General features: G+C 35.9%; 1 protein-coding gene across 10 annotated transcripts in view; it reads left to right on the top strand.

Annotated features, from left to right (window-relative positions):
- Nucleotides 1-22433, top strand: part of KANSL1L (KAT8 regulatory NSL complex subunit 1 like) — a 125710-nt gene that overhangs the window by 39010 nt on the left and 64267 nt on the right. For all 10 annotated transcript variants that reach the window (XM_024981462.2, XM_024981453.2, XM_024981461.2 and 7 more), the window contains 3 exons: nucleotides 12241-12382; nucleotides 20279-20476; nucleotides 22122-22243. In XM_024981462.2, coding sequence (XP_024837230.1) covers nucleotides 12241-12382; nucleotides 20279-20476; nucleotides 22122-22243 — 462 coding nt within the window. The remainder of the gene's footprint in view (nucleotides 1-12240; nucleotides 12383-20278; nucleotides 20477-22121; nucleotides 22244-22433) is intronic.

Genomic DNA, 22433 nt, shown 5'->3' with positions numbered 1-22433 from the left:
CATCTACTTTATTTGTTTCTGCTCTGATTTTTATGATTTCTTTTCTTCTACTAACCTTGGGTTTTGCTTGGTATTCTTTCTCTGTTTGCTTTAAGTGTAACGTTAGGTTGCTTATTTGAGATTTTTCTTGTTTCCTGAGGTAAGATTGTATTGCTATAAACTACTCTCTTAGAACTGCTTTTGTAGCATCCCGTGGTTCTAGATTGTCATATTTTCATTCGTCTCTAAGGATGTTTTAATTTTCCTCTCTGATTTCTTCAGTGACCCACTGATTGTTTAGTGTCATGTGGCTTAGCCTCTGTGTGTTTGTGGCATTTTTTTTTCTTTCTTGTAATTGATTTCCAGCCTCATTGTGTTGTGGTCCAAAAACACATTTGCTGTGGTTTCAGTTTTCTTAAATTTACCAAGACTTGCTTAGTGGTCCAGGATGTAATCTATCTTAGGGAATGTTCTGTGTGCACTTGAATGTGTATACTCCTGCTTTCAGATGGAATGCTCTATAAATAACAGTTAAGTCTGGGTCATTTAAGGACTGTTTTTCCTTGTTGATTTTCTGTGTGGATGATCTGTCCATTGATATAACTGGGTTGTTATTGTAACCCAGCTATTTTTGTTGTTGTTCAGTCACTCAGTTGTGTCTGACTCTTTGCAACCCCATGGGCTGCAGCATGCCAGGCTTCACTGTCTTTCACTTTCTCCCAGAGTTTGCTTAAACCCATGTCCATTGAGTCGATGATGCCATCCAACTATCCCGTCCTCTGTCACCCCCTCTCCTCCTGCCCTCAATCTTTCCAAACATCAGTGTCTTTTCCAATGAGTCGCCTCTTTGCATCAGGTGGCCAAAGTGTTGGAGCTTTAGCAGTAGTCCTTCCAAAGCATATTCAGGGTTGATTTCCTTAGGATTGACTTGTTTGATCTCCTTGCAATTCAAAGAACTCTCAAGAGTCTTCTCCAACACCACAGTTCAAAAACATCAATTCTTTGATGCTCAGCCTTCTTCATGGTCCAACTCTTAACATCTGTACATGACTACTGAAAAATCTATAGCTTTGATTATTCACACTTTTGTTGGCATGATGTCTCTGCTTTCTAATATGCTGTCTAGGTTTGTCATAGCTTGTCTTCCAAGGAACAACCCTCTTTAATTTCATGGCTGCAGTTACCATCCACAGTGATTTTGGAGCCCAAGACAATAAATTCTGTCACTGTTTCCATTTTTTCCCCCGTCTATTTGCCTTTATGCAGTGTATACTTTGGTAACATTATACCATGTCCTGGCTTCCTATACAAAAGAATTGTGCATGCATATAAACGTGTGTGTACACATATGCAAACACACACACAGTGCTTGTTGAACTGATCACATGCATGACTTCAGACTATTCTTTAGCAAATATGTTTTTATTGGTTTAAAAATCATTAATCTCCTATGTATGAATTTGTATGTCCCTAATTGTTAATGTTTGACATTATGCAAGGATTTTTAAAGCACAGAGAAGACAATTTAACAGACTATTAACTTTAAAAATTCCTTTCATACAAGATTCTCATCCTGTGTCCTATTAGTACAAATTTGGACTTTCTGGGTAGAGCATGGTAACTTGTGGGGTCTTTTTGCTAATAGAGTTGCCTCAGAAATGTAGTTTTTAATTTCGTTTGCCTCCAGTCAGCTGTATGTAAAAATATCAAAACCAAAAATCTCCCTTGCTCATAGTTGCTTAGCCTACAAACTAGTTAATTAGTTATTTTCCCCAGACCATCCACCGCTCCCTCATCTTAATGACTGCTACCTTGTGGCCACCTGAAACAGTACATTTGATTAGGGATTAATCTGACTTTTTGCTCCTAGGGTGGCTCCCATTATGTGGCTAGAACTCTTAAGAGAGATTATTGAAATACATTTTTTTGTTGCTGTTATACATTTTTTGTTGTTGTTAGCAGCAGAGAAGCAACTGGATTTTCTACTCCTTCAAGGTGCCCTGTATTCTTGGATTATTCATTAAGTTAGAAGTAGGCTGTAGTCAGAGAGAGCCTCCCTAAGCAGTTGTATTCTTTTTTTTTCTCTTGCAGCTGAACTAATTCTTGCCTAAATTGATTTGTTTATGAGGATTAAAACACCAAGGAACCATCACTACATTACATCATTATGACTTTTTCTAGCTCCTTTTACTGGAACTATTGTCTTGTTAGGCACTTGGGTCTCTCTTTAAATTATATTTTGCCAAGATAGTGTATATGGTATAGTGAAGTAAAAAAGGATCGTCAACTTTTGTCTCTTTCCTATCTGCTTTCTGTCCCTACCTCTAAGTTAATACACATGCTTTGGGTTTATCTTATAATCACTCTTTTGGTCATAAGAATTTCTGTAGCATTTAGCATAAAGGCTAAGTTGTAAGAAAGAGACTTAAAACTGTAGTGGCTCAAACATAATTTAACTATTTCTTATAGAACAGTTGAAAGGTAGATAGATGATGGATAAACAGCTCTGCTTTCTTGAAATGTCCAAGAACACTCGAAAAAGAAACCTGTGGATCGATTTTAATGTTTTTTTTTTGTTAAGATTCTGGTCTTAACCTGCAACTGTAGTTCTGTTTGTTTGTTTTAATACTTACTTATTTTTTACTTGGCTGCATTGGATCTTAGTTGTAGCATGTAGGATCTAGCTTCCTAACCAGGGGAGGAACCTGGACCCCCTGCATCAGGAGCTTAGAGTCTTAGCCACTGGATCACCAGGGAAGTCCCTGCTTTTTATTTTTTTAAAGGCAATGAAATTCTGAGTATTTGAAACAAAATAGACATTTTAGAGAGATCACACACAAATGCATATTAAATAAAGTTCTTTGATTTCTAGCCGTAACGGAGTGCTGTTACTGGTACTATTTGTTCTCTTTGACTGTAAATATCTGGGAAATGAGACAGAAATATATGAAAGTCGTTATTTTCAGAAAATTGATATAAAGCAGCAAAGGTCAGAGTCAGTGATTCCTGAGAAAAGAGAAACAGATGAAGTGAGCCCTATAATTGCCCTTGTTTTCTGCCTAGAGGCATTTTTAAATATCTGGTGCAGGGAAAGGAAAGCCAAATAGAGCACAGTGGTCTTGCTTGACTGAAATAAACATTAGAGTTGGAGAGGCTGAGATAGCTGGAATCATTAGATCAGAATATTAAAGAAGATGGATTTAAGTACTCAAAGAGCATCATAAATCTTCATGTAGTCCTCTTGAGACCTTTGTTAAACACTAAGCTGTGCATGTGTAGGTAAAACTCCATAAGGGCACCCATAAAGTTCTTAGGAAATTGTAATCTGAAAAATTTCCAGTGCTTATACAAGGTTGAGAGATGTTTGAGTTCTTTATAAGCAGAGTGGAGAGACTTTGTTGAACATCTGGAGCATTCAGTAGAGGCCCCAGATTGGTGATACCTCAAAGAGTAAGGCTGAGTTTGACCTAGTGACTAATGGCTACTCTATACTTGCTCTAACAAATTTTTGCAGAAAGCTGAAAACAATGAAGTTGAACAATAAATAATAATCCCTTGAAACAATATTTTCTCTTTAAAAGGAAGATCATAAAATCTATACATTCGACAATATTATATTCATACTGCTGCTAAGTCACTTCAGTCGTGTCCGACTCTGTGTGACCACATAGACGGCAGCCCACCAGGCTCCCCCATCCCTGGGATCTTCCAGGCAAGAACACTGGAGTGGGTTGCCATTTCTTTCTCCAATGCATGAAAGTGAAAAGTGAAAGTGAAGTCACTCAGTCGTGTCTGACTTTTCGCGACCCCATGGACTGCAGCCTACCAGGCTCCTCCGTCCAAGGGATTTTCCAGGCAAGAGTACTGGAGTGGGGTGCCATTGCCTTCTCCATAGTTTCCATAATAAATGTGTGTGTATTTGCTTCCATACATTCATACACAGACACACACACACACAATGAACTACTAGACGTGCAAAGAGGAAGAAAAATCTTCAATAGAAACAGACACAGAAATGACAGATATTAGTTGGCAAAGACTTTAAAATATCTAAAATATGGTTGCTGCTGCTGCTGCTGCTAAGTCGCTTCAGTCGTGTCCGACTCTGTGCGACCCCATAGACGGCAGCCCATCAGGCTCCCCCATCCCTGGGATTCTCCAGGCAAGAACACTGGAGTGGGTTGCCATTTCCTTCTCCAATGCATGAAAGTGAAAAGGGAAACTGAAGTCGCTCAGTTGTGTCCAGCTCTTATTGACCCCATGGACTGCAGCCTAGCAGGCTCCTCCGTCCATGGGATTTTCCAGGCAAGAGTACTGCAGTGGGGTGCCACGCCTTCTCCAAGTGTGCTCCAAGACTTAAAAGGACGTAAAACTGCAGACCTAAGAATCTCAAGTTATAAATACGATTACAAACAAAACCACATTGTGGTGTATTACAGTCAAATCGCCAAGTGCTAGTGATGTAGAGAAAATCTTAAAAGCAGTAAGAGGAGGAAAAAAAACACATAAGGAAGCAAAGAAAAAAAAAATCATTGCCGACTTCTCATCAGAAGATAAGCAAGCTGGAAAGCAATGGAATGATATATTTAAAGGGCTGAAAGGAATAAAAAACTCAACCTAAAATTACTTTTAAAAACAAAGGCAAAATAACATTCCAAATAAGCAAAGTAAGAAAATTTCCTGTCAGTATACCTATATTATAAGAAATCTTAAAATGTTATTTAGGCTGAATGAATATGATACTGAGTGAAAACTCAGTCTACACAAAGGAAAGAAGTGATAGAAAATGGCAAATATATATGTCTAAAATATATCAAAATTAAATTATACATTTCCAAATATTGCTTGGATCAAAGAAATCACAAGAGAATATATAAAATGTTTTAAACAGAATGATAATGAAAATATAGTATGTCACATTTTGTAAGATACAGCTATTAGATTACTAAAGAAATGCAAGAATTTAAAGTTACAGATTCTTAGACAAGAATTTAAAGTTACAGATTCTTACATTAGAGAAGAAGGAAAGTGTAAAGTTTAAGACATAAGCCTCCCTTTTGAGCAGACGCATTTGACAAAATTCAAACCTACTCATGATAAAAACTCACAGCAGACCCAGAATAGACAGAAACTTCTTCAGTCTGAAAAAGGACATTTATAAAACATCTGTAGCTAACATTACATTTAGTGATAAAAGACTGAATGCTTTCTGTATAAGATTAGGAAGAAGGTAAGAATGTCCACTTACACAGCTTATAATTAACATTATACAGGAGTTCATAACCAGTGCAGTAAGATAAAAATAATAAAAGGAATCCGATTAAAAATAAAACTATCTGCAGTTGACATAGTAATACATAGAAAATCCTAAGGACTTTATGAGGAAGGTACTAAAACTCCTCTAAGTGAATTTGACAGCATCAAAGGATATCGGGTCACCATATAAAAGTCAACTATATTTTTATATTCTGACATCAAACAATTTATGAATGCTACATACTGGCATCCATAAGCATGAACAATGGTGACTGCAGCCATGAAGTTAAAAGACGCTTGATCTTTGGAAGAAAAGCTATGACCAACCTAGACAGCATATTAAAAAGCAGAGACGTTACTTTGCCAACAAAGGTCCATCTAGTCAAGGCTATGGTTTTTTCCAGTAGTCATGTTTGGATGTGAGAGTTGGACTATAAAGAAAGCTGAGCACCAAAGAATTGATGCTTCTGAACTGTAGTGTTGGAGATGACTCTTGAGAGTCCTTTGGACTGCAAGGAGATCATACCAGTCAATCCTCAGGGAAATTAGTCCTGAATATTCATTGGAAGGACTGATGCTGAAGCTGAAACTCCAATAGTTTGGCCACCTAATGCAAAGAACTGACTCACTGGAAAAGAACCCGATTCTGGGAAAGATTGAAGGCAGGTGGAGAAGGCGATGACAGAGGATGAGATGGTTGGATGGCATCACCAACTCGATGGACATGAGTTTGAGCAAGCTCCAGGAGTTTGGTGATGGACAGGGAAGCCTGGTGTGCTACAGTCCATGGGGTTGCAAAGAGTCGGACACGACTGAGCAACTGAACTGATAAACATGAAATACATAGAGATAAAATTTCAAAACTGCATGCAACATAGCTGAGAGAAATGACCAGTATCTGAATAAACAGAAATAATACCTTATACATGATTAGAAGATTCAGTGTTGTTAAGATGTTAATTCTCTACCAGTAGATCTATGGATGCAATGCAGTCCTATTCAAAATGCTGGTCATTTATTTAAAGAGACTGTCAAGCTGATTCTCAAGCTTAGAATTGTCAAAACAATATTGGGAAAGAGCAAAGTTGGAGAATTTACTGGATTTTAAGAATTACACTAAACTACAATGATAGTGTGATACTGGGTCATGGTGTTGACACAGGTAGGTAGGTAGGTAGGTAGATGATGGAAAGATATCCTTAGGGTTCTCTGTGTGTATGTAAGTATATATACAACATATAGTATTCATATGGGTAGTCTTTTATCTATTCCAGGATAGTTTTTTTTTTCTATTAAAGGATTATAGAATCTTTTCAACAAATGATTCAGGAACTAGATATCCTATGGAAAATAATGAATCTGGACCATACCTCATACAATACACAGAGCTTGACTTGAATTGGATTATAGATCTAGAAGTTAAAGCTGTAAGATATTTTAGAAACATGAGTAAATCATTATGACTTTGTGTTAAGCAAATATTTCTTAGGACATAAAAAAGAATTTTCCATAAAGGAACATTTGAAAAATTAGGCTGCATCAAAATTGAAATCTTTTGCTGCTCAAAAGACACCTTTAGGAAAATGAAAGGCAAGCTACAGATTGGGAGCTGTAAGCATTTACAGTGTGTATGGCCTTATATACTTATATACAGTTTATAGTCTTATATGAGTAAGATAGCTAATTAAATATGAGCAAAAGAGCTAAAAAGACATTTCATTAAGGGAAGTCATATGAAAACATGTTCTACATCAGGGATTGGAAGACTATATAGCCCATGCACCTAATCTAGCCTATTGTCTATTTTTGGAGACGAAGTTTTATTGATACATGGTTACACCCTTTTGTTTATGGCAGCTTTCATGCTATGACAGCAGAGTTGAGCAGTTACTAAACAGACCATGTGGCCCATAAAACAAATATTTCATGTCTCCCTCTTTACAGAAAGGGTGCTATCCCTTCATCTAAAGGAATGAAATTCCAGGAAAGGCTAAGTTCTTCCTAGGTGTGCAGACAGCAGAGAAGTTTGGCCTAATTTTATGCATATTTTTTTCCCAGGATAAATCTTATTATTCTTGGAATTGTAATTATTTTACAGTTGGATCTTTTTTTTTTTTAAATCATAGTTTACTCGTTTTTATTACTAAGGTAACAGACTCTATTAAAGGCAAGATTAATTTATGCAAGTTTTTCTTTAAGTCTTGGTAACTCAAAGTGTAATATGAGAAAGCTCTGTCTTATTCTGAGGAACAAACTGTATTTCAGGGTTAAAATAGTGATGTAAAAAGAGAAAAAAAATAACAGCAAAAGAGTGATATAGATTCCTGATGTTAAGCAGAAGTTAGTGCCAGTAGGTATTGTACTCAAAATGACTTGGGTTAATCAGCTTGTACTTACTTCCATCAGTAACTTAAATGGTGACTGCAAATAAGCAAAGATGAGGATTGAAGGCTTATACTGCCTTTCTGAGGACTGACTGCCCAGTCTCACTGCCCAGGTCCACTCATGGGTGTATTTGCCCTGATCGTCACTAGAAGTAGGAGCTCCTATTTCCAGTGAAGATGAAGGCATGTGGTGGTTTGTGATCAGTTCAACCTACTCCAGAGAGATGTAGGAAGTCAAATTCTTAGTGGTCTGACAGGCCAAGCTTAATGCTAACTGAGGAGTCTAGACACTGGGTATGCTTCACATTCTTTTAAATTTCTTATTGCTTCAGCTTTGTTCTTATTTGTTACACTGTAAGTTACATAAGCTATTGTATGTGTGCTCAGTCGAGTGCGAGTCTTTGTGACCCCATGGACTGTAGCCCACCAGGCTCTTCTGTCCAAGGAATTTTCCAGGCAAGAATACTGGAGTGGCTTGCCATTTCCTGTTCCAGGGGACCTTCCCAACTCAGGGATCGAACCTACGTCTCTTGCATTGCCAAGTGGATTCTTTACCACTCTGCCACCTGGGAAGCCCATATGAGCCATTACATCATTGATAATATAAATTGTTTACAAAAACATGTTTTGTCTTTGAGGTACAACAGGTGTTAATCTCCTTTGAATGAAATAGCCATATACTTATCTGTAACATATTTACAATATAATTATTTTTTAGACCTATTTTCAAGCAAGAATCCCTTGCTCAAAGAAAGAATCCCCTAGAAGAAGTGGGGTAGCCCTCATAGTCAACATAAAAGTCTGAAAAGCAGTAGTTGGGTGCCGTCTCAAAAATGACAGAGTGATCTTGGTTCATTTCCAAGGCAAACCATTCAACATCACAGTAATCCAACACTATGCCCCAACCACTAATGCCAAAGAAGCTGAAGTAGAGTGGTTTTATGAAGACCTACAAGACCTCCTAGAACTAACTCCAAAAAAAGATGTCCTTCTCATTGGAGGGGATTGGAATGCAAAAGTAGGAAGTCAAGTAGGCAAGTTTGGCCTTGTAGTCCAAAATGAAGCAGGGCAAAGTTTAACAGAATTTTGCCAAGAGAACACACTGGTCATAGCAGACACCCTCTTCCAACAACACAAGAGATGACTCTACTCATGGACATTACCAGATGGTCAATATCAAATCAGATTGATTATATTCTTTGCAGCTGAAGATGGAGGTCAGCAAAAATAAGACCTGGAGCTGACTGTGACTCAGATCATGAGTTCCTTATTGCAAAATTCAGGCTTTTTAAATTGAAAAAAAGTAGGGAAAGCCACTTGGCCATTCTGGTGTCACCTAAATCAAATCCCCTATGATTATCTAATGGAGGTGATGAATAGATTCAAGGGAAAGGATCTGGTAGACAAAGTGCCTGAAGAATTATGGATGGAGGTTTGCAACATTGTATAGGAAGCGGTGACCAAAACCATCCCAAAGAAAAAGAAATGCAAGAAGTCAAAGTGGTTGCCTGAGGAGGTTTTACAAATAACTGAGAAAAGAAGAGAAACCAAAGGGAAAGATAAACCTAACTAAATGCAGAGTTCCAGAGAATAGCAGGGAGAGATAAGAAAGCATTCTTAGGTGAACAGTGCAAGACAGCAGAAAATGATAGAATAAAGACTAGAGATCTCGTCAAGAAAATTGGAGAGATCAAGGCAACGTATCATGCGAGGATGGCCATGATAAAGGACAGAAATAGTATGGACGTAACAGAAGCAGAAGAGCTTCCCTGCTAGCTCAGGCAGTAAAGAATCTGCCTGCAGTGCAGGAGACCTGGGTTCAATCCCTGGGTCAGGAAGATCCTCTACAGAAGGTAATGGCAACCCACTTCAGTATTCTTGCCTGGAGAATCCCATGGATAGAGGAGCCTGGCAGGCTACAGTCCATGGGGTCACAAGGGTCGGATACAACTTAGCAACCAAACCACCACCACCATGGGCTAACATCAACTCTATAAATTTTTGTTTGTCTCTATTTTTCCATGAGCTAATAATCCGTTTGATTACCAGAGTTATATTTTATAGGAAAATTTTCTGACTGGAGTAAAATTTAATGAAAGAATGCTTAAGATCGTCTTTGATTTCTCCATGCTTCATCATACTTCTTCAAGATCTATCCACTTTAAATCAATCTTGAATCCATCCTCTAGTCTTCATTTCTTCTTTATCTCTCACCTCATTTCCAGTCCAGGCCATTTTCATATTTTATCCTGTGTTTTGGTCAGAATAAGCCCTGGAGTAACAAATTAACCTTCTAATCTCAGTAATTTAGCACAGCAGAAGTTTACAGTGGCTTACATGAAGTCCAGTGTGGTGTGAGCTATGACCCTCTTCCACCTTGTAGCTGTAATATCTGCACTGTATAGCTTTAGGTGAGCAGGTGGACTGGGAATAACTATATCAGTTTTGTTCACAGTCTGTTGGTCAGAACTAGTGACATGGCTCCAACCTAAGTGCAGTCAAGGCTGGGATATGTAGGACAGTACATGAAATATTTAGAGATCACATTATCTGTACCTCATTTAGATTATTATAAATGGTTTTATAAATGGTGTCCTAATTGGTTTCCTTATTTATTCTCATATCCCAGTACATTATCTACCTAGCAGCTTGAGTGCTCAGAAAAAAAATTGTATTACTATCTTGTGAATAACTTCCTTTTAGCATAAAATCCAGCACTTTACCCTCACTTGTGCGACTACTGCATGATACGGTCCTTGCCTTCTTCACTTCTTTCATGAACGGCAGTTAGTATTATTACACTATTCATAGATAATATTTATTTTGAAAAGGTATTTTTAGTTTGCCTATAGTTATGAAAATGTTATTTAAAAGTTTTGCAGAATCACAGTAGTAACTATAAATGGATAATACCAAAAGAAGTCCTAATTTATATGTCAGTCTCTGCAGTCAGTCACATTGTATACATAATTAGAATCTGGGGGAAAAAATGCATTTTGAGAACACTGGTATAATAAAAAATTTATAATAAATAAATTCTATGTAGTAGAGTTATAATAATTCTGTTTCTCTGACAAGAAATGATCTCTTAAATGTTTTCCCTGGCTAAAGTTTATATGAAAGATATTTCTTTATGGTTATATGTATAAAAATTAATAAAGTTTAATCTTTAGAGAAGTTTTAGGTTTATAGCAAAATTGAGTTGAAAATACAGAGTTCCCATATATCCCCTGTCCCTACACAGATATGGCTTCCCTTACTGTCAATGTACTGCATAAAGGTAGTGTTTGTATAACAATCTATGAACTTACATTAACACATCTTTATCACTTAAAGTCCATAGTTTACAATAGGGTTCACTTTCAGTGTCATGCCTTCAATGGGTTTTGACAATAAATGCAATTTTTAGACATGTTTTTCATGAAGTTTGTGATTTGCTATTAAGTAGTTATTGCGCTGGAGAAGGCAATGGCACCCCACTCCAGTATTCTTGCCTGGAAAATCCCATGGACAGAGGAGCTGGTGGGCTGCAGTCCATGGGGTCACACAGAGTCGGACACGACTGAGCGACTTCACTTTCAGGTTTCTCTTTCATGCACTGGAGAAGGAAATGGCAACCCACTCCAGTGTTCTTGCCTGGAGAATCCCAGGGATGGGGGAGCCTGGTGGGCTGCCGTCTGTGGGGTCGCACAGAGTCCAACACGACTAAGTGACTTAGCAGCAGCAGCAGCAGCAGTTATTGCCCTTCAGTTGTAGTTTCAATTTCTTCTGTTATACTGTCTTCAGTTTCTTCCCTGGCAAGATGAAGCTCCTAATTGATTATCCAAAATACACACAAACCCTGTCTCTCCTCCCCGCTGTGAACTGATTGTTTTCTAGTTGGAATGGTTGAAATATTTTCATAAACTAATTAATATGTAATCTCAGAAACTGTGGATTAGAGCAGTGCTTTTGCCAAAAGATAAAGGAGATAAAATTCAAATCTCATTTTCAAATATTCATGAAAGAAAGACTTGATATAAATTTTTTGTCATTTCTGAACTGTGAATCCTAGGAATGAAGTTTTTAACCAACTATCTTAATTAACATCTCAAGATTTATATATTTGTGTGTAGCAGTGTTCCTGTTTTTGATAATTTTTGGCATTTAAAAATATTGATTCCTATTTTAGCAAATGAAAATTACATATAGTAAAATTGAGTACTGTGTGGTTTGTTACATGGATTTAGATCTAGTACAGTTCAAATGACTTGTCCTATACTTGATACCTGCTTACATATAAAAGGCTCATGTAACAGTTTTTGCATGGTGTTAGTACTGACATTTTTGTTTCTTTTCCTTTGCTGATCTACTTCTGTTTCAGCCCTTGACCATTAATAAAATATTAAATAACGAGATTATCCTACCAGGTACACAGTATTGAATGAAAACAGGTGTTTGTGGGATAGAAAGATAAGGAAATAAAATATTTGAAAAATTGATGTACCATTCTTTAAGGTAATTAGATGCTTTGTAAAGAAATTTGGGATTGTATGACAAGAGTCAAGGAAGTTATTAAGCAATCTGTGTGAAAACCTAACTGTCTTTGTGCTTTAACTATCTGTGTTTGTCTTGTTCACAGTAACTGTAGTACTGAATGGAAGTGGCTTGTAGACAGAGCAAGAGTTGGCAGCCGATGGACATGGCTTCAAGCCCAGATTTCAGAGCTGGAATACAAAATCCAGCAACTAACAGATGTTCACAGGCAGATTCGTGCCTCCAAGGTATTGTGTGTTCTTCTGTTTTTAAAAAAAATACTGGTTTTAGTTTTTTCTCATCTCTCCACATAAAATAATTGTTACTAGGCTTTCTGAAAATGTAATGTTGTAAGATTTGATATATTCTATGAAATTATTTTTAAAATTTATCACAATCATTTTATCATATCAAGCAGTTAAAGAATTTCTTTACTGGATTCCAGTTAATGCAAATGATACACATTTTTTATAAGCCTGACTTTGTTGGCATTTATTTTAACTTGTGTGAAATTCTGAGTGTATCTTATTGAAATCTATTTAGAGTTTTTTGTTTCAAGAAAAATTACAAACATAAAAAAGTTCTAGAAAGCAATATAATGAATACCTGTGTGCTGCTGCTGCTGCTAAGTCACTTCGGGGTGTAGTTTTTAGAATAATAAAGCATTACTTTACAGTTGGACTATTTATATAGTCCTTCCTGATCCAATTCCCTTTCCCCATGCTACTGATTCCAACATATTCTTTAAAATTTGCATTTTATATTGGTGTGTAGTTGATTAACAATGTTGTGTAGTTTCAGCTGTACAACAAAGTGTATTAGTTATACATACATATATATATCTGTTTTTTCAGATCCTTTTTCCTTATAGCTTATTACAAAATATTCCATATAGTTCCCTGTGCTATACATATGTCCTTGTTGATTAACTATTTTATGTATAGTAGTGTGTATATGTTAATCCCAAACTGAATTATCCCTCCCCCTTTCCCCTTTGGTAGTCATAAGTTTATCTACGTCTGTGGGTCTATTTCTGTTTTGTATATGAGTTTATTTGTATTATTTTAATGAATAACAATGAAATAACACACTTTGCAGCAACAAGGATAGACATAGAGATTATCATATGAAGTGAAGTAAGCCAGACAGAGAAAGACAAATACTTTATTATATCACTTGTATGTGGAATCTAAAAACAAAAAATTTCTACCTTTGTTTTTGTGAGAAACCATATTCTACATAGTGAAACTGGACATAATGGAGATAATATTGTAAGGTTGATGCTGGCTGGTCTGAAACAAAAAAAAGCTGAGAAGGGAAGGAAATTGAGTCCTCAAACCATGTAGTTAGTCTAACCCCACCTAGGGTCTGCATGTCAATAACAATTATTAAGTTTTAAATTCTATCATGAGTTTATATTCTGGTAGGAGAGATACAGCATGTAAAATATAGTTGATTTTAATATAATACAATATGTGGAATGATATGTGGTTTTAATAAGATATAGGTGTGGCATAGAGAGAGTGCTTAACTCTGTCTTTAGGTGTTTGCAGATCAGAGAAAACATCAGTAAACAGGTGATGCTTTAGTATGACTTTGGAAGATAAATAGTAATTTGCTTAATGAACCTATGGAACTGAAAAAGGAATTCATTAAAGAACTGAAGGCATTAAAAAACTGAGAATAGAACTGCCATATGACCCAGCAATCCCACTGCTGGGCATACACCCTGAGGAAACCAGAATTGAGAGAGACATGTGTACCCCAGTGTTCATCGCAGCACTGTTTACAATAGCAAGGACATGGAAACAACCTAAATTAGTCCATCGGCAGATGAACGGATAAGAGGGTTGTGGTACATATACAATGGAATATTACTCAGCTATTAAAAAGAACACATTTGAATCAGGTCTAATGAGGTGGATGAAACTGGAGCCTATTATACAAAGTGAAGTAAGTCAGAAAGAAAAACACCAATACAGTATATTAACACATATATATGAAATTTAGAAAGATGGTAACAATGACCCTATATGCAAGACAGCAAAAGAGACACAGATATAAAGAACAGACTTTTGGACTCTGTGAGAGAAGGCGAGGGTAGGATGATTTGAGAGAATAGCATTGAAACATATATATTACCATATGTGAAATAGATGACCAGTCCAAGTTCGATGCATAAAGTAGGGCACTCAAAGCCAGTGCACTGGGACAACCCAGAAGGATGGGATGGGCAGGAAGGTGGGAGGGGTTCAGGACGGGGGGACACATGTACGCCCATGGCTGATTCATGTCAATGTATGGCAAAAATCACCACGGTATTGTAAAGTAATTAGATTCCAATTAAAATAAATAAATATAAAAAAAAAAGAATTGAAGGCATATAACAACAGGATCTGTTTTAGGAATGACAAATTAGTATTGTATTCAAAAAAAGAGGAAGTATGAGTTGTTCAGGGATGGGAGAAGAAGCTAGGCAAGTCATGAATATTGTTTAATACTTTGTAAAATTTGGTGGTGATGTTTGTAGGAAGGTGGACAGAAGCATAGACCTAAAGGCTTACCCATTCTGTCTGTTGAATTTGACGCAGCTGTGTTCAGGAATAATTTCTTGATGCAAGTCCTATTCGGTTTGTTTCTCATTTTTAACCGTCTTCAGCTGGGCCTTAATTGTGGCTATCTCCCAATCCTCTCAAGATCACCAAAAAAGTTCTCTTCGTTGATCATTTTCTTTGAAAGATGTCACAAGTGTTTTTTATAGCCAGTAGAGTTCTAAGAACAAATCCAGTTTAAAGCAATTTGGAAATTTCCAAGAAAATTATTCCTGGTTGAATTGATAACTAAGTTTTATATCTGAATCTAGACAGTCTGGTTCATTTCGCTTTGACTTGAGAAAGGGTATTTTAATATTCTGTGTTCTAACTAAGCAATGCTTTATACTTGTTGTTGAAACACTTTTTGAATTTTGGTTATGTATTTATATAATATCTATTTGTAGTCAGTTATTTTAAGGTGATAAATCTTTCCAGCAATAATATGGCTTTTATATGGCTTTAAATTTTTTCTTGGTTTAAGCTAGGTGTATGTCTGGCCCTTTGTTCCCATAAGAGTCAGATTATTTTATGGAAAATGTCATTATAATTATGCTATCAAAATACATATTTCTTTACTTTGATAGTTTTGCCTTACCTTTCTTAGAAATTAATCAAGATATTTAATTGCTTATCTATGTGCAGGTTAGTTGATTTATTAACTATTATATTGAATAGGCAAAACAACTTTTTGCTCTTATATCTTCTTGAATTATTATAGTTCAGAAACTGAAAAGAATGGTTTAATGCATTGTAAGTGAGGCAGAACTTTTTATTTATTGTATATTGAAAGGGGAAAAAACTCTTCTCAGAGATAAGGAGAAGGGAAAGAAATTGAGATGCTCTTTTATAAATAGCATTTTTAGTTTTTAAATTAATTTATTTTAATTGGAGGATAATTACTGTACAATATTGTGATGGTTTTTGCCATCTACATCAACATGAATTGGCCATGGGCATAGATATGTCCCCCATCCTGAACCCCCCTCCCACCTCCCTACCCACCCTGTCCCTCTGGGTTATCCCAGATCACTGGTTTGGGTGCCCTGCTTCTTGCATGGAACTTGCGCTCATCATCTACTCTACATATGGTAATGTACTTGTTTTAATGCTATTCTCTCAAATCATCCCACTCTTGCCTCCTCCCACGGAGTCCAAAAGTCTGTTGTTTACATCTGTGTCTCCTTTGCTGCCCTACATGTGGGATCGTCATTACCGTCTTTCTAAATTCCATATATATGTGTTAATATACAGTATTTGTCTTTCTGTTTCTGACTTACTTTACTCTTCATGATAGGCTCCAGTTTCATCCACCTCATTAGAAATGACTCAAATGTGTTCCTTTTTACAGCTGAGTAATATTCCATTGTGTGTGTGTACTACAACTCCCTTATTTATTCATCTGCAAGTGGATGTCTAGGTTGCTTCTATGTCCTACCTTATAAATAGCTTTTTAAAATAAGTGTTACTGTGTATCTCTGGTCAGGAAACACAGTGTTTTCATAGGGTAAAATAAGGGACAGATGACCTAGAGTGTGTCATTGCCCATTCTTTGACACAGTCCAGATGGTGTAAATTTTGCTTCAATTTTTAGAAGAGTATTAGCAACATCCCTTCCTTGTTCTTGCAACAATTTTGTCAACACATGACAGCTTCCACATTTCTCGTATTCTCTGCTCCAGCTTTTACTTAGACAGTAGCTTCTTTCACTTTAATTTTTTTAAAATAATTTTTCTTAGTTGGAGAAACTGGCTAAATTATATTAAATAGCTTCTCTTTTAGATTTCTTCTGTTATCCTATAATAGGGTCTTCCACATCTTAAATTGTGTATTTTACTTTAAAATTTTTCATTTAAGTTTTTTGCTTGAAATTAGTTTTGATGACTTTATATAAAATGTCACTGATGAAACCATGCATCTCAGATGGAACTTGAACCCACAGGCCAAGATGAAAATCCAGCCAGAACCCATACTGGGAATTGACCCCATGGTCTTTTAATTGAGATCACACCTGATCTCAGGACTTAATGAGACTCAGGTTCTTGATGTCTCATTGCAGAAAGAATTTAGAGAGAGACAAAGTGATAGGTAAGAAGTGGATTTATTTAGAGAGAAACACCCTCTACAGACAGAGTGTGGGCCGTCTCAGAAGATGAGAGGCCCTGAAATATGATGTGGTTAGTTTTTATGGGCTGGGTAATTTCATAGGCTAGGATGTGGGAAGATTAGTCCAACTATTTAGGGAAAAGGGATGGAGATTTCTAGGAATTGCACGATGCCCACTTTCTGACCTTTTATGGTTCATCTCAGAACTGTCATGGCACTGGTAGGTATGTCATTTAGCATGCTACTGTATTGCCATGAGCGTGTAAGAGGCCCAAGCTCCACTGGAAGTCAAATATTCCACCATCTTTGGCCTGGTTGCTGCTGCTGCTGCTAAGTCGCTTCAGTCGTGTCCAACTCTGTGTGACCCCATAGACAGCAGCCCACCAGGCTCTCACGTCCCTGGGATTCTCCAGGCAAGAACACTGGAGTGGGTTGCCATTTCCTTCTCCAGTGCATGAAAGTGAAAAAATAAAGTGAAGTCGCTCAGTCGTGTCCAACTCTTCTCGACCCCATGGACTGCAGCCCACCAGGCTCCTCCGTCCATGGGATTTTCCAGGCTAGAGTACTGGAGTGGGTTGGCCTGGTTGGTTCTAACCAATTTTTGTCTTGTCCTATGGGTGTATCGTTCTTTGAAAGGCGGTGCACTGCCCCCTTCCCTCCTGTTACACTGAGGCAATTGTTTATATTTTCATATTATTTCATCTCTAATGAGGAATCTGGGAGTGGAAGTGGGGATCTCTCTAGTGTTATTATCAGGAGTGGTTGTCATCTCTGAGCAACTGATTTGCTTTCATCTTATGCTAGAGTTTTCACTTGTCTCAGTTAACCCAATTTATCCTTCTAAAAAACTTTTGTGTTTTTTATTCACCTTATTTCATCTATCATTAGACTGTTTTCCTGATTTTTTAAAAAAAATTCAGATTAATTGAGTTATGATCAGCAAACATTGTAAAATAACCATCATGGTGACCCAACACATATATCTTTTCCTGATTTTTAAGAACAGAAACTTATTTCTGCAATACCTCCAGCGGATTTAATCTTCTTTACTTTCTTCTCTGTTCTTGGTTATGGCAGAGAAAAATTGTGGGCCATTCTTATGTTATGAGAGTTTTGTCAGGGCAACAGTTTAAGAGAATAAAATGGATTATGAAGTTGGCTATGAGTGATTCCCTTGCTGAATTTTTTAAATGTTTTTCTTAATTCAATCAATGATAGCAGGCCTTCTACTTAAAAAAAGGTAGTATTTTAAAGGTTTGGAAATTGGACTTTTGAAATTCAGAATCAATTTTCCCCTAGAAACAATATTGTAAGTAGGGATAATAAAATCATGGTAATTCACAGCAGCCTGGCCCATAATATAAACTGTAATAAAAACAAATGAAATTATAAATAATATAGTGAAAACTTATATTTCTTTTGGATACAAGTACTTGTGAAAAACCTGCTAGAGACTTGTACAAATTTTGGGTAGATATTTCAGATACTTTCAAGCACTTTTGAGGTTGATGATACTATGTCTGTCAAATCTAATTTAATTTTTAAAATATCAAGTAAAACAGAAGCTACTTTTAAATACATTTCTTGAGATTTCTAGAGAGCCATATTTGTACGTTCTATAAAAATAGTCATTGAAGTAGGATCAACAGTTGGACTCCCTTATCTTTATAAAAGTTACTAGTGCTGTTAAAGTATAGTTTAAAAACTGTTACTTTTACTAAGCATCATTTGTAATATATTACTATAAAATACTAAAGTGGATACTTAATACAGTATCTGAATATGTTAATTCTAAAGTGGTATATTCTCTCAACTATAGTGTAAACTAAAATTATTGATATATAACATATAATCTATAGGTAGTTTCCACCCTATGTATAGCACTTATACATGATATAAGCTAGCCATGGCAATTTAATTTATCCCATCTTGAAATACTATACACTTGTATAATTGTTTTAGTCTGTTTTTGATTTCAATAATATATTTTAGCCACATTAGGCATTTAATACCTTTGCAACTAGCCAATAGGAACTTACTGACATTTTGCCAGAAAAATAGTAATATACACATATGCACACAATATACACACACACACTTAAATGTTTCATAATAATATGTATTATTTGCAGGGGCAAGTGTAATAAAAGGGATAGGAAGGGAAGAAATACTATGGTGAGAACTATGAAACCATTCAAATGACACTTGTGCACTCCTTTTTCCCCTTTCTCTCATTTCTTTGTTACTTCTAAGGGACCTAAGGATAAGGACAGTTGGAGTGAAGATGATAGGAAATGGGGGAGAAAATTCAGCAAGCCAGTTGAGTAGTATGTGTGTGTATGAATGGTAGGCAGGGAGAACAGAGGCAGCTAGATCCCTACTCATTTCTCCAGTTACTTACATTTCAGAAAATACCCCTTAAAGTTGAAAATTTGTGTCTATATTATTAATCCATCTACTCTGCAAGCAAAGAGAACTTGATTAGTTTAGAGAGTACTTTTTCTCAATAGTACAGTCCAATCCATGGTTGCTGGCTGGCCACAACAGTGTTGGGGTTCTTTAGAATGCTCTGAAAGGAGTTAATATAAAGTTAGCTTATTGTTTGGATGTTTGTAAGTTTGATATTTTAATTTATGAAATTTGTTGTTGTTCAGTCACTCAGTCTTGTCCGACTCTGCGACCCCATGGACTGCAGCACTCCAGGTTTCCTGTCTTCACTATCTCCTGGAGTTTGCTCAAACTCATGTCCATTGAGTCAGTAATGCCATCCACCATCTCATCCTCTGTTGCCACCTTCTCCTCCTGCCCTCAATCTTTCCCAGCATCAGGGTCTTTTCCAATGAATTGGCTCTTTGCATCAGGTGGCCAAAGTATTGGAACTTCAGCATCATTCCTTCCAACTTTTTCTTTATTCTGAATGTATCATGCTTTTAATGCTAATAACTAAAACCAATAAGAAAGGCAATTGCTTGTATATAATTTATGACAGTACTTTACAAGGCTAATCCATCAAACATATACATGTTATTTTAGTTTAGATCAGTGACTTTTTTTACAGAGTTAAACTAGTACTTCTGTCCAAGTTTGATGCATGAAAACAGGGCACTCAAAGCTGGTGCACTGGGACAGTCCTGAGGGATGGGATGGGGAGGCAGGTGCGGGTGGGTTCAGGATGGGGGACACATGTACACCCATGGCTGATTCATGTCAATGTATGGCAAAACCACTACAATATTGTAAAGTAATTAGCCTCCAGTTAAAATAAATAAATAAATTTAAAAAATGTTAACACTTCAAAAAAAAAAAAAAAAAAAAGAGTACTTCCAACTGTCTATTTTCTGATTTCTAGGGAATAATAAAAAGCATGGTTCACATGCATTGTAACATTTAAGTTCTTCCAGCAATCAATTTGTTTTCATTGCAACTCTTTAATTGCTGTTTGTCTAGGGGATAGTGATCCTAGAAGAATGTCGACTTCCAAAAGACATATTGAAAAAGCAAGTACAATTTGCAGACCATCCAGCTTCCTTAAACACTTCTGGGACTCCCCAGATTCCTCAAGAGAGTCAAGATCCTTTACCAGAACAAGATTTCGAAATGTCACCAAGTAGCCCTACACTACTTCTTCGCAATATAGAAAAACAGGTAATGTGAGGTATGAGTGGACTTTGAGTGGATTTTGTAAACTGTTCTACTTAAATATGTTTCTTAAGAATATCAATTTCTTAAGACATTGATTATTGAAGTTGGTCATTTGACATTAAGTACAATTAAAATATTTAGTATATCTAGTCTAATAGTGATATAATTAAAGTTATTTAAATATAATATGTCAAGCATTGGCACATAGCAATAGGGTGATCAACTCATTATACTAGGGTTGGAAAATCTTGTTTTCTAACAAAATTGCTCATCATTAAACTTTTTTCATGGGGAAAGAACTGGGATACCACTTAATAGATCCGAGTGGGTTATTTGATTGACTTACTGATAGACGATTTTAGTGAAAGATAACATTGGAATATGGATTATTTCATTAAAAAGTGATTGTGGAAATAGTCTTAATAGATCTTTGATAAATTATTTTGATTCCAAAACTTTTTCTGGTATTTAAATCCTCTTATGAATAACTCATAAATATTCAAAATAAAAAATTTTGTCTTGGGAGATGGATATATACCAACATAATTAGCAGTGGTTTTCTCTGTGAAATATTATTACAGGTTATTTTTCTTTTCATTTTTGAAACCTCTTCATACTTTCCCTTTTTTCTGTAATGAACTATAGTAGATTACATGTGTAATGAAAAAGGTGTCATTCTTTTGTAGAAATGTACTGTTTCCATTGATATGGCTTATGCATATTATAATTGTTATATGTGATTGTTTTGAGAATAATTAATATTTATTATATATTACAAATACATTACATGTAAATTTGGGATAAGAATGAATGAAAATTTGGGGTATCTGAAAAAACTGGTATATGCAAATTAGGAAAAAATTTGAGAAGGAAGCCTAAGCTTGAATTCTAGCTCTATTTATTTTCCTTTTAAATTTATTTTTAATTTGAGGATAATTGCTTTATAATATTGTGTTGATTTCTGTCATACAACATGAATCAGCCATAAGTGTGTGTGTGTGTATGTGTGTATATATATATCTCCCCTTTCTCTTGAACCTCTTTCCCACCCGTCCCATCCCGTCCCTTGTAGGTTGTCACAGAGCACCAGGTTGTCCTAGCTCCACATCATACCAATTTTATAATCCTTGATTGAGCTGCTTAATCTATCTTTTCTTCAGCTTCCTCATCTGTAATTGATTTTAATAATAGTAGTATCAGTAGTTTTTAATATTATCTACTTTGCAGGTTAGTCGTAAAGATAGCAATATTCTATGTTTAGTGCTTAATATAGTGCCTGGCATATAGTTGGCACTTAATAAATTATAGCTATGAGTTTGTTTTTATTAATTTGGCTACCTCAAAGGAGATATTTTATAGATGGTATCAGCTGAATTTTTAGAATTTTTAGTGTTTTAGAAGATAGGATGAGTAGACAAAGGAACTGAGCAAAAACAGATATGGAAAAAGAGGAGCACTTAAAAATGTAGATTTATTTATAATAAATGGAAAAATTAGTAATGGTATAAATTGTCTTTATAGAGTAAAATATGTACTAAAACAAACATTTACTTGTTTCATGAGAGGTTAAACTTTAATAGGCACTAAAGGTCTGAGATTTAACCATATTTCTTGTAGCAACAGTAAAAGGTTTACTATTTTCTTGCAGAGTGCACAGTTGACTGAAATCATCAACAGTTTGATTGCTCCTCTCAACTTGTCCCCTACATCATCACCCCTCTCTTCTAAATCGTGTAGCCATAAATGTCTGGCTAACGGCATTTCCAGGAGGTAGGTGTCAGTGAGTTAGTTTTACTTCTCAGTTTGGCTTTGCTTATTTTATTTTGTTTTGATCTTTTAAGTACTGTAACTTCTTTTTTTTTCTTAAGCATTATTAGAGTACAATCAATAAACCATGGATGCATTTTTAGATAACATCAAACTTTTATAACTAAGGGAACTGTAAACCTGAGAATGAGGA

This window comes from Bos taurus, chromosome 2 (assembly GCF_002263795.3).
Source record: "Bos taurus isolate L1 Dominette 01449 registration number 42190680 breed Hereford chromosome 2, ARS-UCD2.0, whole genome shotgun sequence".
In the NCBI taxonomy this organism is placed as follows: Eukaryota; Metazoa; Chordata; class Mammalia; order Artiodactyla; family Bovidae; genus Bos; species Bos taurus.
This window is presented reverse-complemented; position numbering and strand designations above follow the sequence as displayed.